Below are 24,443 nucleotides of genomic sequence, written 5' to 3'. Positions count from 1 at the left end.
GCGGCTCGAAAAAGAGAGGAGTGAAAAAAAAGCAGCGACTCTCGAGACTTTTCTTTTATTTGCCCTCTCGCGGCGGTGGCGGCTGCTTATAATCACGGCACCCCCTGCACGCCTTGAGGGAAATTTGCACGCCGTTCATTTGCAACTCTTGCAAAATTATTTTTTCCGTTACACATTTTTTCTCATTCCAATATGCAGCTCGTGCGGTGGAAGTTATGCGTCGAACAAAAGGAGCACTTGGGGCCTCTCTTTTCTTCCTTTCATTCTCTCGACGTTGCGAAAAACGCAGTGGCAAAATCGATGCGTGAGCTACGCAGAGAGAGAATGGAAAAAAAAGGTCGCTCCGCCGAGTGCAGGCGGAATGGAAAGGTGCACAGGAAATTTGATGCCACAACGCGCGCCGCGGCTTCCTTTTCCATTCAATTAGGCCGACGACGCGCACGGCAACCCGACGATTGGAAAATCTGCGAAATGAGTCTCTCTTGCTGAATGATTTTTCGTGCGCAGTTTCATAATGGAAAAAAAATAAATAAAAAGGATCAATAACAATTTCAAAGCTCAGTTTTGAATAAAATATTTTTGAAAATAAAGATGGTGTTATAAAATTTTCATGAAGGGGAAAAAATTATTGAGCTAATTTTATACATTGAACTTGACTTTATTTCTTCGGATAAAACTGTCAAAACTGTGCAAATATAATGATTTCCTGCTAATTTAAATGAAAAGTTAAATTTTGATTGTGCCAACGTGTTGAGCTGGTGTTGAGTAAATTAATATTTAAGTTCATTAATCCAAAATAAAATATATATGCTCTTTCTTGACTGATTTTATAAATAATAAATATATTTACTTTTATTTTCGGACAACTTCAGGAAAAAATTACATTATTAAAATCAAAATAATCATATAAGATATAATCAAATTTTGAGAAAAAAATCAACAAAGCTTTAAACTTTCCGAAGTTTCTGAGCGACAAACAAAATCCAAAATTGCTTCCGTTCCGGGGAAATTTTAATAATTTCTTCTTCAGTTTTGAACAATAACAACAAAAAATTGCCAAAAAAAATCATTTCAGTTAAAATGATTTTAAATATCTAGTTTTGATTAAATTTTAAGTATGAATATCAATGTTTTGTTGCAAATTTTTGACAAACACCACAATTTATATAATTTACTTAAGTTGCAGATTAAATTAATTTCTTTTCTTTAAAAATTTCTACAAATGGTGTAAATAAATTACCAAATTTTGATTTAATTTATCTATAAATGTGACTGAAAATTAATTTTCCAAAAAAATTTAATAGTATGAAAAACACTTTTCTGAAAATTATGATTAGGATTGCTTTTGAAAAAAAATCTTTAAATACTTCTGTAAAATGGATCAGTAGAAAACAAAATTCTATCGGAAAATCGGCCAAAAATTGTCTTTAATCTTCAATTTGATAATTTAGTTTTAATACAGAAAAAGGTGAAAACAGTAGAATAGAATATCAAATTTTATCTCCGCTGCTTTTTAAATTTATATTTGTGAAGATCGCATGTTTGAGGTTTTATAATTTGAGATCAATAACTGCCAGCGGATGCATGTGTTTGACCGACTTTTGATTGAGGCATATAAGGTAGAGTTCCTTTTCTCCTCTAATTGAAATTCAATATTAAAATGCGTGCGCTGCTGCTTCCATCTCTGCTCTCTACATTTTGGCTCTCACGGCTGGAGGCACCTCTTGTTTCGTGTACATTTAGAATTTCGGCGCTGGAAATGAAGCGCAGTCATTTCATCCGAGAGAAATTGTCATCATTTGTCTGTCGGCGACGTGGCTCTCGAAATTAATGCTCTCTTGGCGTTCCGGGAAAGCGAGACAAGAGAGGCGAAATTGCGTGTGCGAGGCCAGCGGTGCAAAAGGAAAAGGTTGAAAAGATGAGCAGAAAGCATCTCGTATCGCTCGGGCGCAATGTTTACATGACGTCAACAGTTTTATCTCCAATTTTCAGGCCATTTCACTTCTATCCGCTCAGACCTTATCTAGACTCTCGGGGGCGTCCCAAGTGTGACAAAAAGTTATCGCGAGCCGAACGAACAGCCAGTTGACAGAAATGTTATTTCAATCTGTAAAGTTGGATTGGCGAAAAAGTCTGTTTTTTCCAGGCTTTCATGTTGGGAAAAGTGGTTTTTATTAAGCAATTTTTCAGATTCTAGAGGAAATTTTAAATTTTGGTTAAATAATAACAATTGTAAAAGTAGAAATTCAGCTAAAAATATAAGAAAAATGCTTTAAAAAAAAAATCCAAAATATTTGAGAAGTGCAAAAGTTTCAATTTGTAAAAAGAGTTGAAACAATTCACATTTATTTGGAAACCATTTTGGAAGCAGAATTAAAAAAGTTCCATGTTCACAATGAATTTTGGAGCAAATTTTAAAAAAATCAAAAAAGTCTTTTACTTGTAAAAATTTCGGTTGAAAATAATATTAATTGTATAAGATTTATTATTCTCTATTTGATTTCCTTTTAAATGAAGTGTTTGTTTTTGAAATTTCTCTTTTTAAGGGAATGAAGTCGGCGCAGATTAAGGCACTTTACTCTGCGCCATTTCAAATTGAAACAAATGTGTCTGCGCCTCGCTTTTTCTTGGCACTCTCTGATTGAAACTGCGACGACATGTTCTGCTTTCACTCACCCCTGGCAAAGAAAAATAAATGCACGTGCTTTTATATGTGGCGGATGAAATTGGCGGGCACGCGGCGAGTTCAAACGCTTTTGCGTGTCCGCAAGTGCTTTTGAGGCATACATCGGCCATTCGCACTGCGAGCACAGGTGCAGGGCCCTTTATTAAACTAGTCAGTCGTGAGTTCTAAAAGTTGCCAGACTACGACCGACCCCGAATGTATGTGTGCTCTCTGTCTGGGTTTCTACGGGTTGAGGATTTGAAGCACCGAAAAAGCTCAAAATCAAAATGAACATTCTCAATTTTATTAAAACTTTCGATGATGACAAAAATAATAAGTAATAAATATAATTTTGGGAATTTTATTTATATATTATTAAAACTAAACAATTATTTAGCTTCCTACACCATTGATTTTTTTAAATTTTTAATTTAAATGAAAATAAGTACAATTTCGTAATTGAAGTTAAAATTTTATATTGGATGGATATTCACTTAATTGTCCCTAAAAACTAAATTAAACCTTGAGACTAAATGCTTTTTTTTTATTTTTATGAAGGTAAAATTTCAGAAAATATTCCCTCCGTCAAATAATAAATAAATGGCGATCAAATTCGCAAGTTTCTCCCTTTTCACGGAACGTTTAACAAAAATGAAATGTATTTGATTTATTTTACTTATTGCGATCACTCTCTTCAGATTCAATGGACTTTTCCCGACACAACTTTTGCGCTCAAATCGTGTATATCCCGCCGGCGGTTTCAAACTTTCCTATTCAGCTTTATGAAAGCCGCAATCTAACCAATACAGAGCGAAAAATCCACCTCAAAGTTCACTCAAAAGCTCAATCAATTATTTAAAACTTCTCTTATGCATTATTTATTCACCAACAAGTTCATTACACAGGCAAACAAAAATTTTAACGAGTTTTTCATGCAAATCACAAAAATTTCCATAAAAACGGTCTTAATTTTTTTATAAATTTATGCAACCGTCGAAACGTGGCTGCTCAACGGGTTGCGTTGTTTGAATTTTTACGGGCCATTAGGCAGGAATTTAAATTTTAACGTCTAAATAAAACGCAGTGGAATTTAAACTGAAACGTAAAGATAGACATCTGTTTTTTTCTTCTTTCAATTAATCGATTATGCAGGCAAGCGGCGGGTATAACTTTGGAAGTCAAACAAGCAAGGAATGGGGTAATTATCAAAATGTTTATGTTCGGCTCGCACGCGATTTGCTCTCGGCTCTGGAATATAATGATCTTTATATTCATTGACGAGACCGACACAGACCGAAAAAATAAAGCGAAAAAAACAAGGGAAATTTATTCCCACGGGGCTGCCTCCAGACAGATTATGAATAAACCAGTGGAGCAGAGGGCGAAGAAAAATCAGAGACAGAAAAGAAGCGCTCGTCGGGATTCTCAGCTGCTACTGCGAGAGAGCGAGAGATGCGCATTATGAAAAGTTTCGTGCTCTGAAATACCAAAATAAACGAAGGCGGGGAGTGTAATTTATTCATACGGCGAATGCACACCAGAATACGGCAGTCGTCGAGTTTATTTATTTCTCATGAGGGAACTTTTGCAGACTGTGTATGAAATTATTGTTTGCTATTTCTGGAGGTATTGTTTGAAAGGTCAAATGTAAAAAAAATTCACAAAATTGGTTACATTAATTTTGAAAAACTAAATCCTTCTTTACTGTTGTCAAATTTATCAAGTTTATTTTAACTCAATAAACTCGATTTGGAAAGAAACATTTTCAAACTAAGCAGTTTTTAAATAATTATTTTTGGGTATAGTTCTTAAAAAAATTACAACTTTAAAACAGATTAATTGATTTGTAGATAAATAGAAAAAATATTTATTTTAATTCTCATCTTAAATTATCAATGACAATATTAAAGGATTGTTAACAAGCTGACAAATTAACTTCAAAAGATTTGATATTAAAATATGAAATTGAATTAACCGCTTTGATAATAATTATGATCTATACTCATTCAAAATGACAATTTCAAAAGGAATTTAATATATGACGGATGATGAATGTGCAGCTGCGGACCGAGCAAATGAGCATATTTGTGCGTCCATTAGCAAGAGCGCGAGAGAATTAATGGGGCCTTCCGCGAATCGTCGCCACCCACCGGACGAACTCTGACATTCGCGGTGATTACAGTTATTATTATTCGCAGTCCACGGACTGCCAGGCTTTGAGCTCTTCCTGAGGGAAATATTTCCCTTTTCACTCCACACGCCAGCTTTAATTTGAACGCGATTTGTTGAGCGACCTTTGAACTTTTAATTAAAAAAGATAGCAGAGGCAGATTTTTGGGTAAAGGAATCTTCATTACTTCTCTTTTCAAATCTTTTTGCTTGTTTAGTGCCTTATTTTAACTTTTATATTATCAGATTTTCTGATGCTTTTATAATACATAAAATCAAGAACGAATCGGATTACATTCGGCAATTATTTGAATTTTTGGGGTAATTTAAATAAAAAAAAATCCATTTTTCAGTGGAAATTTAATTATTTTACGGAACTTTGGCTCAAAAGATATGTAAAATGAATTCTTTGACTAAAAATGAGTAAATGTTTTCTAAATTTAAAAATAAAATAAATATGGCTTTTTTATAGTGTTTTGAAATTTTTCCACACATTCAACTGATTGCCATGATCTTGAATTCATATTTCCAAATAATATGTTTGCTATTTTTACATTTTTTGCTTAATTTAAACAGTTTTAAAATAAAATAGGAACAACTTAATCAGCATTTTGATTTTTTTGTTGTAAATATTTTAAGGGGTGAAAACATTCAGAAAATTAAATTTGCATAATAAAAACTGCCTGATAGATATTTTATTGGCGATTAAAACTGATTTTTTTGAAAATTATTTTTTTAACAGAAATTGACGGATTGATTTACTTTCAAAGTTTTGAAGGCTGAAGCCATCTTTATATTTGTCATCAGTTTTTATCCGAAAACAATTTTTGTAAAAATTTTCAATCACTTATTAAGTGACAAATTAAATCGTTTATAAATTGTTCCACTTTGTGCAAACTGAATTCGCTATTGATCCCTATTCTGAACCCAATTGTGACGTCACATGGAGACGGCGGATTTTTTTATCCAGTGTGGCAGAGAAAACCAAACTTTTTCTATGTATGCGGTGATTGATCTCTCGCCTCGGTCCCCTATCGAATTTCTGGCCGCGCCTTCACCTTTCGATCGACGGCGCGTATCTATACAAAAAAAGTTAACCTTTCGCCTCGAATTACAAGTAAATTCGCAGACGCAGGAAATACGAGAACTGCTTCTTTTTTTATCCTGCTCACGCCCACTTGCGCTCGTTAACCCGGCGCTAGCTCTACAGGTTGTCACAAAAGACACAACCGAGCATCTCTTGGCCGCATGAGCGTGCGAAATATTGTTGCGCACAAAACAAAAATATGTATATGCAGATTGAGAAATCGCTCCCTGGCGGAAAACGCGCATCTCCATTTTCCGAGAGTGACTCTATAAAAAGAAAAAAGAGAGAAAGAAAGACGAAGAAGGAGAAAAGTGTTGTGAAATGTAGAGACAAAAAGACAATGAGATGCTTCTTTCTTTATAAATGAAGTTGTTGGTTTGGTTGGAAATTTATATAAGTTTTATAAAAACTACTCCAATTCTCCAAATCTACGGCAAAATTTGTTGAAATTTAAAAATATTTTTTACTGTATTGCTTGTTTAAGAGTAAAAATTTTAATACGGAAAAATCTTAAATTTGAACAAAATCATGATAATATTTTCCTTTTTTTGGACGCAAACATTGATCTGTATTCTGGTTTTTGCAATTTGATATAATTTTATTATAAATAAAATACTTTTATTACCTGAAAATTAAAACAAACAATTTCATGATTTTGCATCTCTCACATTCAATTTATTCTTCTTTTTAGTATTTTTCAAGGCGCACGGACAATTTTCCATCCGTTTTCATTTCTGTTTAAATGAAAAAGAGCAACCACCTTTTCAACTAAAAAATCCGTCGACCTTTTAACACACCAAATGGCAAAGCCTTTGTTTCAAATGCTCTTAAAATTCCATTGTAACCAGAACGCTCTTTTTGGCAGAGCCTCTCTTGTTTTTGACGAACGCGCAATCTCTAAATGCATTATTTATAACAAGCACCGTCATTAATTTCAGAGTTTGGGGAAAAAAGCCATTTTTTATCCGTGCCAATGTAATGAAACCCAAATAATAATATGATATGCTTGCTTTAAAAAACATAATTTTAAATTTCTACAACAAACTGATTCTTATTTTAAATCCTCTGTAAGTTAGAAATTCTATTAAATGAATACAAAATATGCATTTTAAAATATCTTTTCTCCATTTAAGTGTTTGGAATCAGAAAAAAATTAGAAAATCCAAAACAAACAGATTTTTTTTTAAATTTCCTGGATTTTTTTGTATCGAGTGAAGAAATCGACCGGCCAGCTTCTGTTCTCGACCAGCCGCAAAAATTATTTTGCTTCAGCCGAGGCGGTGATGAATCGGCCTGCGGAGGAGATAAGTGCTCTTCTTCTTTCTTCTTACTCGGGACGATTTATGTAATGGCGCCTCACGCGGTGCTCTCGAAATTGTGTATATAAAATTTCTTGCAGCTCTCGTCGGGCGGTTACAAGAATTTGTCCGCTTCTTCTCGGAGCTCGGAGCTCTCGTCGGGGCCCGAAATAGCGCGCCGTGGCCCCATAATACATATAACGCTGGCTTTTGGCACTCAAACTCGGATATACACAGAATGAGATCACTCAACTTGTGTTATTGTGCGTCATTTGAATGCCGGCGCGCGCCCGAAATCTCTTTCTTTCTCCCCAGATTCGTCCGTTCTTCGGCAGAACAAACGAGACGTGCGTGGCTACAAAAGAAAAACTAACAAAAGACACGACGAAACGCTCCCCCGACGGCTCCCAAAACTTTCCTCTTTGCGTCAGTAATCCATCATAAGTTTCGTGATTATGTGGAAATAAGGAGGTTATCAATAAAACCGAAGAAATTAGAAATGAAATCTGATTTATAATATTATTATGCAAGCAAATGTCTTCATTTTTTTCCAAAATAAAAAAAAAATTGGAAATGAAGATTCGGGCTTTTCCTCGTTGCAACGAGGAAAAGCCCGAATCTTCATTTCCATGATCATCACCTCAAGTGTCAACTTCTTCAAACAAAAGAAAATTTACAAATTTTAGCAGACCGTTTTTCCCTTCAGATTTAAATAATTAGAAACATATTTTGATACTTTTTTTTACACTATTATAAATTATATTTTTTAGGAATTTTTATTTTCAATACAGACAATTAAAAATAATTTCTACTAAACGAATAAACTTAAGGTAGAAAATGCTTCATAATCGCTAATTTGATTAGAAATATGACTGATTCCACCGTTTTTTCCACATTTTTGAGTAGAAAACAAAACAACTTGTCACTTTTTATCAGTCACCACCAATTTTTACAAATTTATCAAGCATTAGTTTCATTTTTATTTAAAAGAAATTTATAGATATTTTTTTCTAAAACACTTGATATGAATATTTTATACTTTTTTTCATATAAATCTTTCAGAAATATAACCATCTTGTAAATTTAATTTAAATAGAATAAAATTAAAAATAAATGCTTCCATCTCCTTCTTTTTAATTAAATCTTCAAATTATATTGTTTTTTTTCAATCGAGAACTTTTTCATTATGAAAAGAAAGCGCCGCTGTTGATGTCAATCGAACTGAAATTTCGACCGATTGGTCTCTCTTTGATGGCAAGTTTGGTTTCCTTTGTGCGGTCGAAATTGCTCTCTTCCTCCCTGCTCTGGTGCCGCCGCCGTGTTTGTTTTCTCCATTAAGCAACAACTTGGGCGAAGGAAGGGTTGAAGAGGCGCTGACGAGGTGCAGCGAGCCGAGAGAATTGATTGGCCCAGATGTGGCGTTCTGCAAGCGCAAATTGGCGCATCCACACGAACTGCACGCTTGCGTATGGTCCTAGTTGGTGTGCGGAACACACATTATGCTCTATTAATAAAGGCTCGGCTGCATCGCCAAAGAGTATCGATTTTATGGTCTCTCTCAGACTGACGAGTATTTTTACTGCTTTAATTTCATTTTTTGCAGTGCAGTTTGGGCGATTCGCGTGCAGCAGCAGGTGTGTGTGGATCCACGCACGTGAATTTTGTGCTCTTGAAATATATAAAAAAAAAAACTAGGAGTTTAACCCTTTTCCACAAATCGATTTTTCCGTTTACGTGCGCGCGTTAGTAATTGCAGGCGAGTTTATTTTGGTGATCTCTCGAGGGAAGGACACGTGTTTGTTTCATTGTGAATGTTATTTAATCTTGTCCTATTGCCAGTTTTTTTTTAAATTTGCAACAAAAATGTTGTTTAAAAGCAAATTTCAAAATATTTCTATAAAAAAAAAACAATAATTGAAATTTTGTTTCATAATTTTATATTTAATACTTTTAAAGAAATTTAAACAATCTCTTTTGATATTTAATTCATTTTAATTAGCTATAAACGATCTTCAAGTCCATCCCATTTACTTTTCATATTGGTTATTTTTTTTATTGAATTGAAATTTAATTCATTTTCCTCACAAGGCAAAACAATCAAGTTTAAACTCTTTGAAAGGACTTATTTATTTAATGAGTGAATTTTAGAGAAAAATTCCAGTTATATCTTATTAATGTAACAAAGTCAGTTCATTTTTGCAAATTTAGTTGAAATCGATTAATACAGGAATTAATTCAGAATGCTAATTGTTAGGTGAAGGAGAAATTAACTCTCAAAAGTTTCTCAAGAGTTACCACTTTTGCAAAGTTGTAAGTTTAGAACAGTTTGGAAGTTTGCATCTCTAATCAATATTGGATAAGCAGAAGTTATAATATTTCATTAAGTGTCTCATAGAAATTTCAATCCGTTTTTACAATTATTCAAACGTTTTTTTCACAATAATTAAAATAATAAATTCTAAATAAAAATAAATTAGTTCTTCTTTGACTTCTAATTTAAGAAAAATTTACATAAACACACATTTTCCTACTTAAATTTGGATTATGAAAAAAATAATAATAACAATTTTTTAACAAATTTTGCAAAAAGTTGGACTTACTCTGGTATATATTGAAGGACTTTCTATAGTAAATTATAATTTCGCCTTTTGAGGATAAATTTATTCATCGTTTCTGGCAATGCGGTGACCGTTGTAGCTCTGTTCATGACTGTCTCTCTGTGGGTTTTCTCTCCCCGCCGTCATATTTGCATGTTGCGCCCGCGGAACAATAGTTCGGTTTAGCTCTGGCCACGGCACAATCCATTAACATCACCCTAGAGCCGGACTAATCCCCGTAATGGCAAACAGATGAAAGCGGCGAGAGTTGCGCCTAAAAATATACCTCTTTGCTCCAAGACAGAGAGAAGAAAGGGGTCTCTTGCTTTGAATGGTGCAAATATTGTGCATAATGAGCTCACCGACGGCGGACTGCGGATGAGAGAGCAAAAGCAGAAGGCCGAGCGAGCGCTCCTTTGATTACATTACAACGGCCACGGGGCGCACGTGCTTCGCCTTTTCCAGGCGGCAATTTTATTTTTTTCATTTTCATGCATATTAAGTAATAAAACGGGGCTGCATTATTTCGCTTCCTTTATTCATACACCACATTTTTCTCGTCCACTGTTGTTCCGAGAAAGAAACACGGAAATTGCATTTTATTTTTAAATACCGTTTCCTCTCTAGACGGGTGTAATTAGCATAATTGTTGTTCGAAGATGCTTTTACTCGTGCGGAGATGCTTTTAAATTTTCCCAGTTGCTGAAAGAAAGCACAGCAATTTGTTTATCACTTCAGAACAAAAAACTGTAGCGCATGAAGATATCTAATGGATTTAAGAACGGCTTTAAACGAAAATTATAAGAATTAAAAAAAAAGAGAGAGAGAAAATATGCTACCTGCTTTACAATTAATTTAAAACAAAAAATATTGTTCTCTAAAGGCTTATAAATTATCCTTTCAAATTTGAAAACAATTTTAATATTTTTCCTTGATTTTTCAGTTTTTATCTCATTTAGTATAAATTTCTTTTTTTTAATTAAAAAAAAAAATGTGATATTAATGAAACCCTAGACGAAGAGAATCAGCATCCCTTAATAATTTCAATTTATTGTGTTTGAATTTAACACTAATTAATTGTTTATGTTTAGAAACTTTGAAATTAATTTTTGTCAAAAGCAGAAATTATTTACAAAAGTGTCTTGAAGTTTTGAAAATTAATTTTCCATTAAAAGGAATATTTCAATTGCTAGCTCAACTTTTAATTTGAATTATTTATGATGAATTTATAAACTTTCGAAATATTCCAAGATTTAATTTTATTTGATACCAAACGTTTTAGAGTTTAATCATGAGGGACAATTTAGCATTTAATTAATTTAATCCTGAGTTGAACACTCTCTTCATTTGTAAATTAAATTCACAGCAAAGTTTCCATGTTTTAAGTTTCTGTCGAGTTTGGCCTAGTTTTCTGCCACATCTTAGCAATTCTCATTTCCCACTCACTTAATTAAACACGTATCGCGACAGTGAATCCTTTCATCCTTAAGTGGAATTACCAGGATTTCGGTCAGCTCGGTGTCGGTTTGGTGTACGTTTGCCTGCGTAGGTTTCATACGCGCTCTGCAAACGGGCCGGATGATGATGGAAAAATTAATTAACCCGCGCACTTGGAGTGGCGCTGTTTGTCGCCCCCAGAGATTAATCGCATTAGGCGAAAGCGATCTCTTTCACCAGCAGCATCCGACAGAGCCAAACGCAAAAGCTCAATCTCGCGCGCGCGTTGCATAATATTCTGATTCTCGCCCAAGCAGTCGAGATCCAATTACGCCACTCGCTTGCGCTTCCACCAGCGAACTCGATATTATTTATGCAAGCAAAAATATACACCGCGGCGAAGGCGATAAATTGATTAAGTTGCAAACAAATTCGATCAAACGCTAATTACGAGGAGTATAAGCGCTATCAAAGCTAATTTTCGTCGCACAAGAGATTTACATCGATCGGAATATGAAGGTGACGAAATTCACATCACAGAACAGTTCTATTTTATTAATTTTTATTTTTTATTTTTTTTTTTAATTTAAAAGAGGAAGATCTGAGCTTTTGGAAGATTTATAAAAAAAAAATGAGGTTTTATTAAATAGAATTTGGGAAGAATACTGTGCTCAATATTTGACATTTATTTTCATGATTTCTTACAATAAGACAATTTAAAATTTAAGGTCAAGAGGAAAACCTCTGATCAACTTAATAAATTCTCGAGATAAGCTTGATTAAAAAATGAATTTGAAACTTTCTTTTGGTCAAAAGAGTTCGCACAGCCTATCCTATAATGAATTTTTATTATAATTTTGCTTTAAATATTTTGACAAATTTCCCACATAATTTAAAAATTGAAGTTGAGATTTATGAAATCTGAAAAAGAATTAGTTTATTTCAAACATAAAATTTTCAGATAAACTCGGGATAAAAAGTTTTAGAAAAGTTTTGGCTCATTTTCATTGAATTTTTACATCAGTCCATGAATAAATTTCAACAAAATTTAAACGTTTCAAAAATCGTGAAAATTTTGTTAGCTTGGGCAAATCATTCTAATTGAGTAAATCGTAGAAGCAACAAAGATTGAATTTGAAACTAAATGAAAACTAAATTATAATTAAATTCACACTCCAGAGAGAGATTTAAGTTCAAATTAAAACGCATTCGAGACCAAAATAAACCGCTTTTATTGTTTGGCTTTGGTCGCAAGTGTATTGTGTTTCCTCTTAATTTATTTCCCTTAACAAACCCTTTCAAGTAAATAACAAAACACAATTTTACGAAGCCATTCCACGCGGCCTAGTTCGGGCGAAAGCTCCGAATTTATTGCTAATAAATGCCCCTCGGCAATCAAGAGCACAATTCTCCAGGGGATGAAATTAAGAGCCATCTCTATTCTTGGCAGAAAAAGGCGTGCGGTGTCGGATTGGTTGGGCTTAAAAGCAAACGAAAAAGACAATTATCGGTTGAGGTGGAGCGGCGGCCGATCAAAATTTGGCGGAAAATCGTTACAGTAGCAGTAAAACCGGCGAGGCGGAGCTTTTACATTTTACGACTCTCTCCGACATTTCCTCGAGGCTTGTTCGTCCCTAAGTGGCAATTAATTTGGCCCTCTCGGCGCTATTCCAATTATAAATTTTCCCATTTTCCGAATTTGCGTAAGAAAAAAATAATAAAATTGTATTATTGTTTGGCAGGCACAGCTAACCCTTTTATTGCGAAAGAGACTGCGCTGGGGCAATCAGGCCGGTCGGAGCTCCCTGATGGCTTTTTCCATTCACCGATAATGAAACGAATCGATTCTGTTTGCGACGATCGCTGCATCATAATTGGCTCCTTTGTCGTGAGAGCAAAGCAGTTCTGCAAATGTGAATAGTAAAAAAAAAATAGCTCACAGAGAGTGCACTTCTCGCAGCTCGTTTGCATCCCTATTAGACATCAGAAAATACAAAAAAGGAAATAAAAATGGAATATTCACGACAAATATTGATTTATTTTCCTAATGACGATACAAATTGTATAAGAAATAGAAAAAAATGTTAAGTATCAAAAACTTTATTTCCACGATAAAAAAAATATCCCTCAAATCATTCTTATTCCTGTTATTAATTAAGTATTTTAATTATTTTATTCTTTAATAATAATGTTGTTTATTGAAATTTATTGCATTATTTTAGTTTTTCGCCAGAATACTATAAAAAAAATATTATTGCATGCTATGCAATCATTAAGTAAAAGAGAATATAATTTTAACACTAATTTGAGCCAGAAATAATTTTCAAATGTAGTGGAAAATATAGCCTTTTGAAATTGTATTGAATTTTCCCCATATTATTGAAATAAATACAGCGCTTTGGACTTTAAGTAACGTTTTTAATTGAGTAAACTCCAAAATAAGCAAACATCACACTGTTGTTTGCTCTATTTGGATGATCAAAGTGAGCTGATATAATTATTTTAACTTTTCAGAGGTTCTAAAACTATCCCAGTCTGTCAATATTTAAAGTTGATAGATTTATTAAAAAATAACAAAACTTGGAATTGCAGAAAAGTTGAAGCCATTCATACTTATTTGATTTTGGCAAAATATAAATAACAATAAAGGCTTTGATAATTAAAGGAAGAAATTTGGACAATAAAATGACAATTTAATCAGCTGTTAAAATAATTATTTTTAAGGTTTAAAACCGATTTTTGAATTGCTAGTTTTTAAAATTAAAATTCATGATTTCAAATTTTCCACTCCAACCAACTCTAAAAAAATTTTGTTTTTGTTTTTTAATTTCAAAAAAGGTAAATTTGAAACAAAAGAATCCAGAATTTTAATCTTGCCTGAGTTGCCCAAAGGGACATTTTGCGTTTTTCGGTATATTATTCCTTTGTTTTTTCGAAATTGAGGTGCAAGAAAGAGGCCAACGGGCAGACACGCTTGTGCCGCCTTTGAGGCTTTGCGCGTCCGCATATAATAATAATAATCCTGTGCTCTGCCCCGGAGGAGTAATTCGCCCTGTGTTGCAAAGTGGAGCACGGCTAAATTCTCTCGTCCGTCAGTCACTCTCGGTCGGTGCAAGTCTCGCGTGCACGAAAGTAAACTGCTGAATGGGGCGCGCGCGAGAGAAAGAAACCGGCCGCCGGATTATTAGGGCCCCGAGCCAAAACGGCTTGATTATTTTGCGTCTCGACCGACGCACCACTGACCCATTTAAAAAACACACACTCCGCTTCTTTCTCTTTGTCTAACCGAGCGGATCGCCGAGTAATCTCTGCGCCACCCTTCCATGTTTATATGCGGCGAAATTTACACAGTGAAAGAGGGAAAAAGGTATAATTTTGTTACAAAACCCAAGATAATCTGGTGCGCTTCTAGTCTGGACTTTGATTAAACTGGCTTATTAAATAAGAAAAAAAATAGAAACTTTGGTAGTTTATTTAATAAAAAACATTTTAATAAAATTATATGCATATGGATGGAAATCAATAAATCGAGGATTAAAAAACCGCAGAAATCTGGTCCAATCTGTCTCGAATTTAAAATTGGCGGTCAAAAAGATTAAAAAATGTGAAATATTCATTTAAAAACAGAAATATTAAAAAAAATAAAACATCAATTGACATCAATATTGGGTGTTTTCATCAAATAGTAAATTTCAAAGGTATAATTTATATGTTTTAAACGCGTATCCCGAAAAGTCTTAATTAGTCGTTTTGCCAAACCCATATTATTAAGGATTGGTTTGATCCTATCATATGTGTGCTCTTCTGATAGATATAATGCGTGCATTTTTCAAAAAATGGAAAAACGTTAAAACCAACTGAGGGGTACCTGAATCTCAATATGTGATCATCAATCACCTGGTTGTGGAGCTTCTACGTAGAAACCAGTAGAAACATTCGTTTTTTCTCATCCAGAGACTTCCTAAACTTGTACAAAATCGACTTTTTTAGAGTTGCTTCATTTATTCTTTCCTGCAGAGAAATTCAGAAATTCCCAATGCTTTGGTTTGCTCAGAGAAGATTAAACGCAAATATTTGAGACGCGCCCACGTCAGTGATTCCAATTCGTTCAATTCGGTAAAATAAGTAAATATTGTTTGATGGAGTGTCTTGATAATTGAGGGAAAATTTTATTGATGAGACCAACTTGATTAACACAGCAATAGTTTAGGGTTTCCCAGAAAAATTAAGTTTGTTTTTAACAATTTGTTACAAATTTTGGCAGTTTTTGTTGAATATTAAATTTGATTTTAAAAATAAAAGCTCTAAAAAAGAAGTTCAACTGCGGAAAAAACTATAAAAAATGCACTGTTTTAAGATAAAAACTAAACTTTTTTAAATTTTGTATTTGATTATTTTAAATCTCATCCAGGATAAGAATATTTAGTTATGCTAATTTAATTTCAGCTTTTTTACCTTAAGTAAATCTCAAATATTAAAATTTTACATTTTAATGAATTTATAGTTTTTATCTTATGCAATAAGCATTGCAAAAATATTTCCGCTCCACTATTGTCGGAAATTTTGTATGTTTTCATAGAATAATTTATAGTAACTAGGGCTGTGTTTTCGAGCGCTTAATTATACCGCTGGACGAATTCCAGACCGTTGTGTGCGCAAGATATAAGTTTTATTTTGGTTCTTACTCTATGTGATGTGCGAGCGCGCAGATAAACTCTCGCGGTGCACTCTTGTCCTAAAATAACCGTGTTTAGAGAGCATTCTGGCTGACCTTTGCTTCTCTGCTCTCTCGCTATTTCGTGAGCGGCCACTCTGTAATCTCGATGCAAATGCGCGCCCAACACCGCCATCAGCCACTCTCTCAGCTCGCCACAAAAACCCATTCGCGCGTGACCCGCACGAGCCGCTCGAAATCGCCCCCTTGCAAAACATGCTTAATTTAAAATTTTGAGAACAAACAACAAAAACATTAAAAATTTATATTTAGAGTTTTGCAACAAATTTTAAAGACGAACAATTTATTTTGAACAGTTATTTTTTTAAAGGAAACTAATAATTTTGCGAAAAACTGTTACGGAATTTTAATTACTAGAATTTACTGTATTTTTTTGGTTTTATCCTGATGAAAATTTTAAATGAAGATTAGAAAAGCGAAAGAGCCAAAAATTAAAATAATTTTTATATTTGAAAGTGCCTATATTTTGAGAAAAAAATCAGCTCAGTCTGCGAGAAATAATTTTTGCAAAGAACAAAATACATAAATTTGTGAAGTCTCATCTTTGGTAATTAGAGAATTCTCAACCGTATGCGAGCGATGACGAGTGTGATATGAGAAGCCGATCAGCTGGCAATATACAGGTGAAAAGTAAAGGTGAAGATGATGATGCAAATTCCTGGTCTTTGCCTATTTTTTTGATAAAAAAAAATAAACATTTTTTTTTTTCAGAAATTTATTCAAATAGCTGTCCAAAAATAAAAAAATTACCCAATCAAATCAAAAGCTCAATTAAAATATGTAGCAAAACATGGATTTTTCTTCTATTTGTCGTTTGGAATAACATCGGATTTAAATTATTTTCTTGAAGCTACAAAGTAATTAATTGAAGAATTAATTTCTGATTTTTTTTTTATTTTACTTTTTATTCCTGTTTGTTTTTTTACGTTTGACCAATTTTTAAACTAAAAATTGATCTCAAATATTTTAATTAGCTCATCAATCTTTTCATCTAATACCGTGTTCATTAAATTTACGGTTGAACAATGTCAACTTAATTTTGAAACATAATTTGATACTTTCCGCATTCCGTGGCACTCCGTTGTATAAACGTTTATTATTATTTCTGCGAGTGGCAACTATACCGAAGGTTTGTATATTCGTTTTCATTTAGCAAAAGGTAGAGTGCAATAATTTCACAGCAGTGCCCATTAAAAGTTTTAATTGAAGTCGACACGAGCGGAGAGCAGTTTTCGCGCTCGCCGTGCAAAAACTAATTAGCCCTGCCGCTAATTACGAAAAGCCCTCTTTGCATTTGGATGCGATGCAAGGAAGGCGAGATCGAGTGTGCGAGATATTCTCCGAGCGCCAAGTGAGAAAGAGCATTGTGAGCTCGACGGGCGAGAAGGAGCTCTTTTCCAGCGCGAAAATTTTCCACTCGCAACACACAGGCTCATATTAAAAAGTAGACGCTTTAAAAGGAGAGATGAAAGAAGCGGAATCGCAATATAATAATAAAAAAAATATGTGTCATGCGAAATTGCTTTATATGTAGCAGTGGAAAAACTACAATGAATGCGAGATGAGGGAAAAGTTGTGGAATTTTCAATTACAGTAAACTTTGAAATATTTAAATTTATTTTTATAGATTTTGTATGAATAAAATGATTAATTTATTGTAAGAAAAAATTGGAAAATATTAAATTAACTGATTAATTGAAAAAAAATTATTGTTTTCTTTTAAATAACAGCTTAAAAATTAAATAAAAAAATTAACTAAAAGAGAACTGAATAAACTTTTTTGTTCAATTTATCTTGTCCCACCCTTTATAGATTTTTTTTTTATATCTTCAATCACGGAATCGACGGGTGAAATTGTGACAAACGACGTGGAATGTTGCACACCATATTTTCTCATCTCAAACAAATCCCGTCATTAATAGTAATACGGATGAAACATGTGAAGAAAAAAAAATGGAGTAAATCGGATCGGAAATAGTGGCCAGTCAGCAGAAAACGAGACCAGCTGCGAGACGGGAGAGCGGTCGTTATTTCGGGCCACTTCTCTTTCAGCGAACGTTTTTTACCCTTGCCTTCTGACATATTTGCTATAAATTATTCCACTTGACGGGTCTCGGCTCTGGAATAAAACATTGGACTCCGAACTTCCACAATTAGGATAAGCAAAAGTTTTATATAGAAACTTTCAAATTATTAAGAAGATGAGAAAAGAATTAAAAAACTTTTGTAATAAAATCAGCATGCAAATTATTGTTTTACTTCCTAAATTAAAAATTAATTGGAGTGTTGATGAAACTTTTAACAAATTTTTAAAGTCGGAACGATTTTTGGAAGGAAAAAACTTGAAAACAGTAGAAAATTCAAATAAGAAGAAAATGATAATTTGCAAAATAAAAATATAGTTTTGCTAATTGATCAAGTTTTAATTATTGGAAATAAAATCTGCAAGGAATTGTTTATTTATTTAAAATATTTTAAATTCACCGGCCTTTTTTATTTCGGATCAATAAAAAAAAATCCTATTTTATGGAATAAAAACACAAAGCTTTAATAATATTCCCTCCAAATCTACTTATTTCAAGTTTATACCTCTATGAAAATTCTTGCTTTATGCGCTCTGCTGGCTGCTGAAAACCTGGTGAAGCCGAAATTTCCACTGAAAGCCTCGATTTTCGTTCATCTCTTCCCGAATTGGCATTCCCGGGCTGTCGCAAAATTGTCCCTTTTTCCTCCTTTCCTTTTTTCATCCTTCCTCGCCACACAACACGCATTTCCCGGTCCTCTCTCCATCCGCATAACTCAATTTCCTTGAAAGCCGCACGCGCGCACCGCAGATATAAAAGTCGAGCCGAAAAAATGCTGGGCATTTGACGCCTCTTTTTCTTTCCTTGCAGGCCTTTTTCGCCGGCTGTGTCGATTCAGGTTTTGCGACCACAGATTTGCACTTTCTGCCTCTCTCGGCCGACCGAGGAGGAATAAAACAGAGCAGAGACTTTTTATTCATCAGCCATTTGGGATCGACAGAGAGTGACGCAAAAGATCTATTTCGTCTCAAGAGGATTGGACTGCGTAAATGTAAATAGACCGTTTAAGTGTCTCTTTTTACAAAAAAGGCACCATTTTAAGCTCGAATCTTGTTAAAAATGTTGCTTATAAATTTCCATGATAGCCAAACACAAGCAAAAATTGAAATCTGCAATAAATATCCACAAGAAATTAAGTTTTAAAAGAATTCAAACCTTTTTTTACGAGAAAAAGTAAAAACCAGATAAAAAACAAGGTTCTCACGGTTTCAATTTTTCATGTTATTTTTAAATTAAAATATTTTAACAATATTATCTAAATTATTCGGATCAAAAAATATTTATTTTCCATCCGTTTAAATTAATTAATGTTGAAGAAGTGAATGTTGTATAAAAATTCAATTTTAGATCATTCAATTCTTTGCCACTTTTGCAGCTTTGATTTGATTAGATTGAACGTAGAAACTTCCATTTAGTAAATTGCAAAATTCGAACAGAAAATAAATTAATGTGTTCCTGATTACATTTCCCTTCACAATTCTTTTCACGCTCGCAAAAGTTTATTTATTTTTTTTTCTAGTTTTCTTATTCGATTTTCCTAAATTTTTAATAAAATAAGTTTGGGATAAAAACTTATTTTGATATCAAAATTCAATTATTCAAAGAAAGAAATTTTTGTATAAGTTTGGGATAAAATAAACAAGGTACTCACCCTTGCTGGTGAGGGAGAACTCCCTGAGGCGGTAGGACTCGTCCTCGTCAGGGTGCATCGGTTCTTCCATGCCGGGCACGTCGAGGAATCCGCCCCTCTTGTGGCTCGTCTCGCGCACCGACTCGCCGCGGTGGTGGTGCTGTTGTTGTTGCTGCTGCTGATGGTGATGGCCGGCCGTGCCCTTGACGCTGTTGACGCGGCGGGCGCCGGTTGGCGCCCGGGGGCTTCGGCGAGGCGCCCCCGGCGAGTCCGAACTCGAGGTCGCGATCGTCGGGATGTTCTCCAGACGCGGCTCGCTCCGGCAAGACGAGGAATTCATCGTCTGCTGCAACACCAAATTAACCGCAATTGACACAATTCAAAATTAATTTTTAATTTAAATAAAAAAGTCTTTAATTAGAATTTTTATTTTATTTAAAAGAGTTGAGATTAAAGTGAAAAAAAAATGGTATTAATTAAATTAACAAAATATTTACAGTTTTTTTCAAGTAAAATTATTTAAGTGATAGATAAAATTTAGTATTTTAAGAGCAATGGCAAATTTATATATTTTGTTTCTTATTTTTTATAGAATCTTTCTTGCTTTCTTTAAAAAAATTATGCTGATTGGTTTATTTCAAGGGACGAATTCAATTTGGGCGAGACAGAGCAATTTTTCAGACGTCTGGGCGCGACGTGGCTCACGGGAAAGTGTCACAACGTCTCTGTTCCCAAAGATTCGTCTCGCATTTATTAGTTTAGACGTTACGCTTTCGCACTTGTTTCTCTTTCTCATCTGTCAAAAGGAGCCGCCTAAAGTCTCTCTCTCTGAATTTTTGACGCAGTCAATCGATGGCTGCTGGCTTTTGTCATCGCAAGACAGGTTGGATAAAATGGAAATCGCGTTTCTCTTCCATTAGGGAAAATCTACCGGCCGAGACCGTCCGAGAGCGGTTTGTTGACTTTAACTCAATTTTGCGGCATTAGAGCGAAATTTCCTACGGGACTAGAGATTTTCCTTTAGACTTAAGAGGCAACGCTGGAATAAAAGTGAATAAGGTTCCTGGAGACCTAATACTTTATAAAGCTGAAAACCAAAGCTCCGGTTTATAACCTGGAAGTAAAATCAAAATTAATTCCTCGAAAAAAAAATTATTTTTTAAAGAATGACACAATTAAAGAGATTGTAGCTTTGCCTATAAAAAAACAATAAAAATTTGCAAATATTTCTTTAAATATTTAATTCATACCCCTAAGCTTTTTGAACTAGCAGTTTAAAAACTTTACCCGCCAAATGGATTTCAACCTCAGGAGAATTTACTTAGTCCTGAATTCTAAATTAAATTGATTAAAACAGCAATAATATATTGAATTTCCTCTAAAGTTCAAATGATTTTGGAGGGAAAAATGTCAAATCCAATTTCATCGAGATTTCAACATCTCGGTCTTGATAATTCTCTTTTACTTCAAGAATAAATAAAAATATAAGGACTTGAAATTTCATTTCACCGGAGATTTGTTAATCTCATTTTATTTTTCAAAAGAGTGCGAACACAGCGAGGGTTTGTTTGTGAGCCGAGAGATTCATTAACTTGTGCGTCCCAAGGGCATTTTGGTAGTAATGAGTTTTTCGATCTTGTCGCGAACGCCCGCGAGGAAATTTCCGTTGAAATTTGCTCTCATTTGCAAGTCAATGCCGTTCGTTAATTACACGATTATATCAAGATTCACCACCGCAATCAGCCCAATTGTGGGCGAGCAATTGAACGCTCAACGCACCACATAATGTATAATGTATCATGGCACCGAGAATGTCTGTCTATTTGGTAATTTGGTCACGGTTGTGGTTGACTCGCAGAATAAACAAGTACAGGTTTGAGCACAGTCTGGCTATTCAATTCCCTCAGGAGCACTATGCAAACCTCAGAGGGCTAAATTTGGGAGAGGGTTAATAATTTTTTGATTAAGTTCGATACAAAAAAAGGGAAATGTGGTTTCGATTATTTTTTTTCTCATTAATATTTCATAAAATATTCATCTACAGATATTTTGAGGAAAATAATTATTTTTACACTCTTCATTTTTCCCCACGAAAACAAAATAATTACTAGGAATTTTTGAATTAGAAAACAAAATAGAGCATTTTTTTTTGCCCAATAATAAAGATCGAGCCAGCAAAGCAACACAAGTTTTACAGTCAGTTCTAAGAATCAGCTTGACGATCGTTCTTGCGAGGCAGTCAAGAGAATAGCAACACGATCTCTCGAGAAATTTCTACCAACGAATAAAGAAAAGACGGCGAGTCAATAAATTTAACAACCAACGTCGGCATATTGATACAAGATTATTCAGATTTTTAGAAAAACTTACAAGTGGAAGATTTGAAGAAAAAATAAATATTGAAAATATTATAAGCAAAAAACTCAATTATTGAACAAGGTTTCAAATTAATATAGCAAACAATTGAAACAACCAAGTTGATTTTAAAATTAACTCAATTTGTATAAAAGTTGACTAAGAAACTAGTCTTTGTTATAATTATAAAATTGCACGATGGTTCAAACAGTTGGAAATTAGCCAAGGGTTCTTCTAGAATTACATAAACGATTTGAAACTAAAAATACAGATTGTATTGTTCTTTGAATAGACCTTCGAACTTTGCAAAATCTTGTACATTTTACTATAATAAAGGAGCTCTTTTATTTGAATGGTAAGAAAAGGAAGTTAACAAAGTTCTTGAGGAAATCACTTTGAAAAAGAAATCAAACACTGAAAAGAGCTTTAAATTTCCCTTATTACATAATTATACTCTCTTAGATGAAAGAATTTAGCTCATACCGCTTCTCATTCGAATGTATGAAACTTCTTATTGTAAGAGTTAGTTTAGAAAAATTGAAAAATTTATAAGAAAGACTTATTTGAATGCATAAATTAAGTTGAAATTGCAAATTTACTTGTGCACGCAAACTACTTGTAATTTGCAATCGGCAGATCTTTGTTGGAGGAATAAATAAACACATTGAGACTCTAAAATCACCAACTGAATGAAAAATCACCCATTTTTGTTAAAAAAGAAAATCTATATATATAATTAGTATTTTTTATAATTTTGATATTTTCACCTTTTATCACCAATTTTGAAATGAATATTTTCACATAAAACCACAAAAACCAGAAAAATGGGTGCATTTAACAAAACTTTCGTCTAAAATCACAAAATATTTTCTATTAAATGATCAAATTTTCGGCATCTTTGAATTTTCCTCTCTCTATGGCATCTATTTTGCCAAAAAATCTCAAATTTTCCCAATAAAAAAAGTAAAAGAACTGAAAAACTTGTTAAATATTTAAGAAACCGTTGCATTTTTTGTTATTTGTTTGGAATTTTTGCGGATGAAGCAAATTTTGGAGATTTTTTATTTCCGAAAATATAATTTTTTTGGAAAACTCACCATGGAGGGCGACTCGGCCCTGGTCTTGCGCGTGACCCTCGGCTTGTTGGCCTGCGTGATTCGCGCGCTCTGGGAACGCGTGGCCGGCTTGGCGCGCCTGGCGCGCTGCGGCGTGTCGGCCTGGGTGGCCGCCTGCACGACGGCCTCCATACTGGAGAAGCCGGGCGCGCAGATACTGGCGCTGCGGCCCTTGCGGGCGGCCGATGCTCGCAGCTCGTCGTCGTCCATGGTCATGCTACCAGCATCCGCCACGCGGCCGGCCCACTGACTGACTGACTCTGCCACCGAACCCACCGAACCCCTGGCCGCTCGCGCTACCCCTCCGACCGAAACCCTCCTTGCACGCGCCCTCCGACGACGACGACACGCACAACAACCGGTTTATGTCCCGCGCACGTTTGTCACCGCCTTTCACACACAGATCATCTCTGAATAGTTTTACTAGTCAGAGAGCTGAGGACCGGCTGTCTGGGCCAACTTTGATCATTGCACTGCTAGAGAGAGCAGAGGTCGTAAACTCGAGAACAACATCAAAGTTTTTTTTTTACCTCCACTACATATGTTAGTCTGTTGCCGTTTTTATGATGATTTACCATTTTACGTCTGGTGTAATATTATGAATTTTAATATCAGTAAATTTTCACCGCCGAAAAATATCAATCGGGGGTATTTTTAACCTTACCAAACGGCATCAATTTTCGAGCATGAATTACATTCAGATAATTGTATTTCAAACATTAAAAAATCTAGATTTCTAGCATTTCTAATAACCTATAAAAAAAACATAAAATTAAGCAATATGTATACAGTAATATATAGAGTTTAAGCAAATTTATACTATATTGAACGACATTTAGTCATAATCACTCAATTACGATTATAACATTCCATTCATGAGGCAAATAAAATTCATAATAGTTAAAGAATAGGAAGCTCATGTTTTAATATTATTAAAAACTTCCCCCTAGTTTAATTTTAAATTAAACAAGTAACATTTAAGCGCTTTAATTTCATTTTATTTGCTCTCATATTTATATCTCGTTCTAGTTCTGCACGACTAACCATGTATTTCACTTATATGTGCAGCGTATCACTTTGTTAAGTGATTTGCATTTATTTCATGCTATAATGAGTTGCGAAAATTGTGTTTTGAGCTACGAAAAAGGGCCATTGCAAGGATAATAGATTTTGCAAAGTTGTCAAAAAGAGGTCTGTTTGCAAATAGTAACTCAATTGTGATATTTACGTTCCTTAATGAGGCAAATTAAAGTTATAAGAGTTAAAAAAAG

General features: G+C 34.1%; 1 protein-coding gene across 2 annotated transcripts in view; it reads right to left on the bottom strand.

The window, feature by feature from the left end:
* LOC132204808 (GTP-binding protein REM 1) overlaps positions 1 to 23,437 on the bottom strand; it is a 41,863-nt gene extending 18,426 nt beyond the window's left edge. The window contains exons 1-2 of one of the 2 annotated variants that reach the window (XM_059633588.1): positions 23,155 to 23,437; positions 19,724 to 20,045 (exon numbers count right to left, since the gene is read on the bottom strand). In XM_059633588.1, coding sequence (XP_059489571.1) covers positions 19,724 to 20,045; positions 23,155 to 23,388 — 556 coding nt within the window. In that variant the 5' untranslated portion in view covers positions 23,389 to 23,437. Of the gene's footprint in view, positions 1 to 19,723; positions 20,049 to 23,154 lie in introns of both variants that reach the window. The other variant, XM_059633587.1, reaches the window with a different exon arrangement.
* Positions 23,438 to 24,443: the final 1,006 nt, after the last annotated feature.

The sequence above is a fragment of the Neocloeon triangulifer genome, unplaced genomic scaffold, assembly GCF_031216515.1.
Source record: "Neocloeon triangulifer isolate White Clay Creek 2 clone unplaced genomic scaffold, ASM3121651v1 ptg000022l, whole genome shotgun sequence".
Taxonomy (NCBI): Eukaryota; Metazoa; Arthropoda; class Insecta; order Ephemeroptera; family Baetidae; genus Neocloeon; species Neocloeon triangulifer.
Note: the sequence above shows the minus strand (reverse complement) of the source record. Positions and strands in the feature narration are given on the sequence as shown.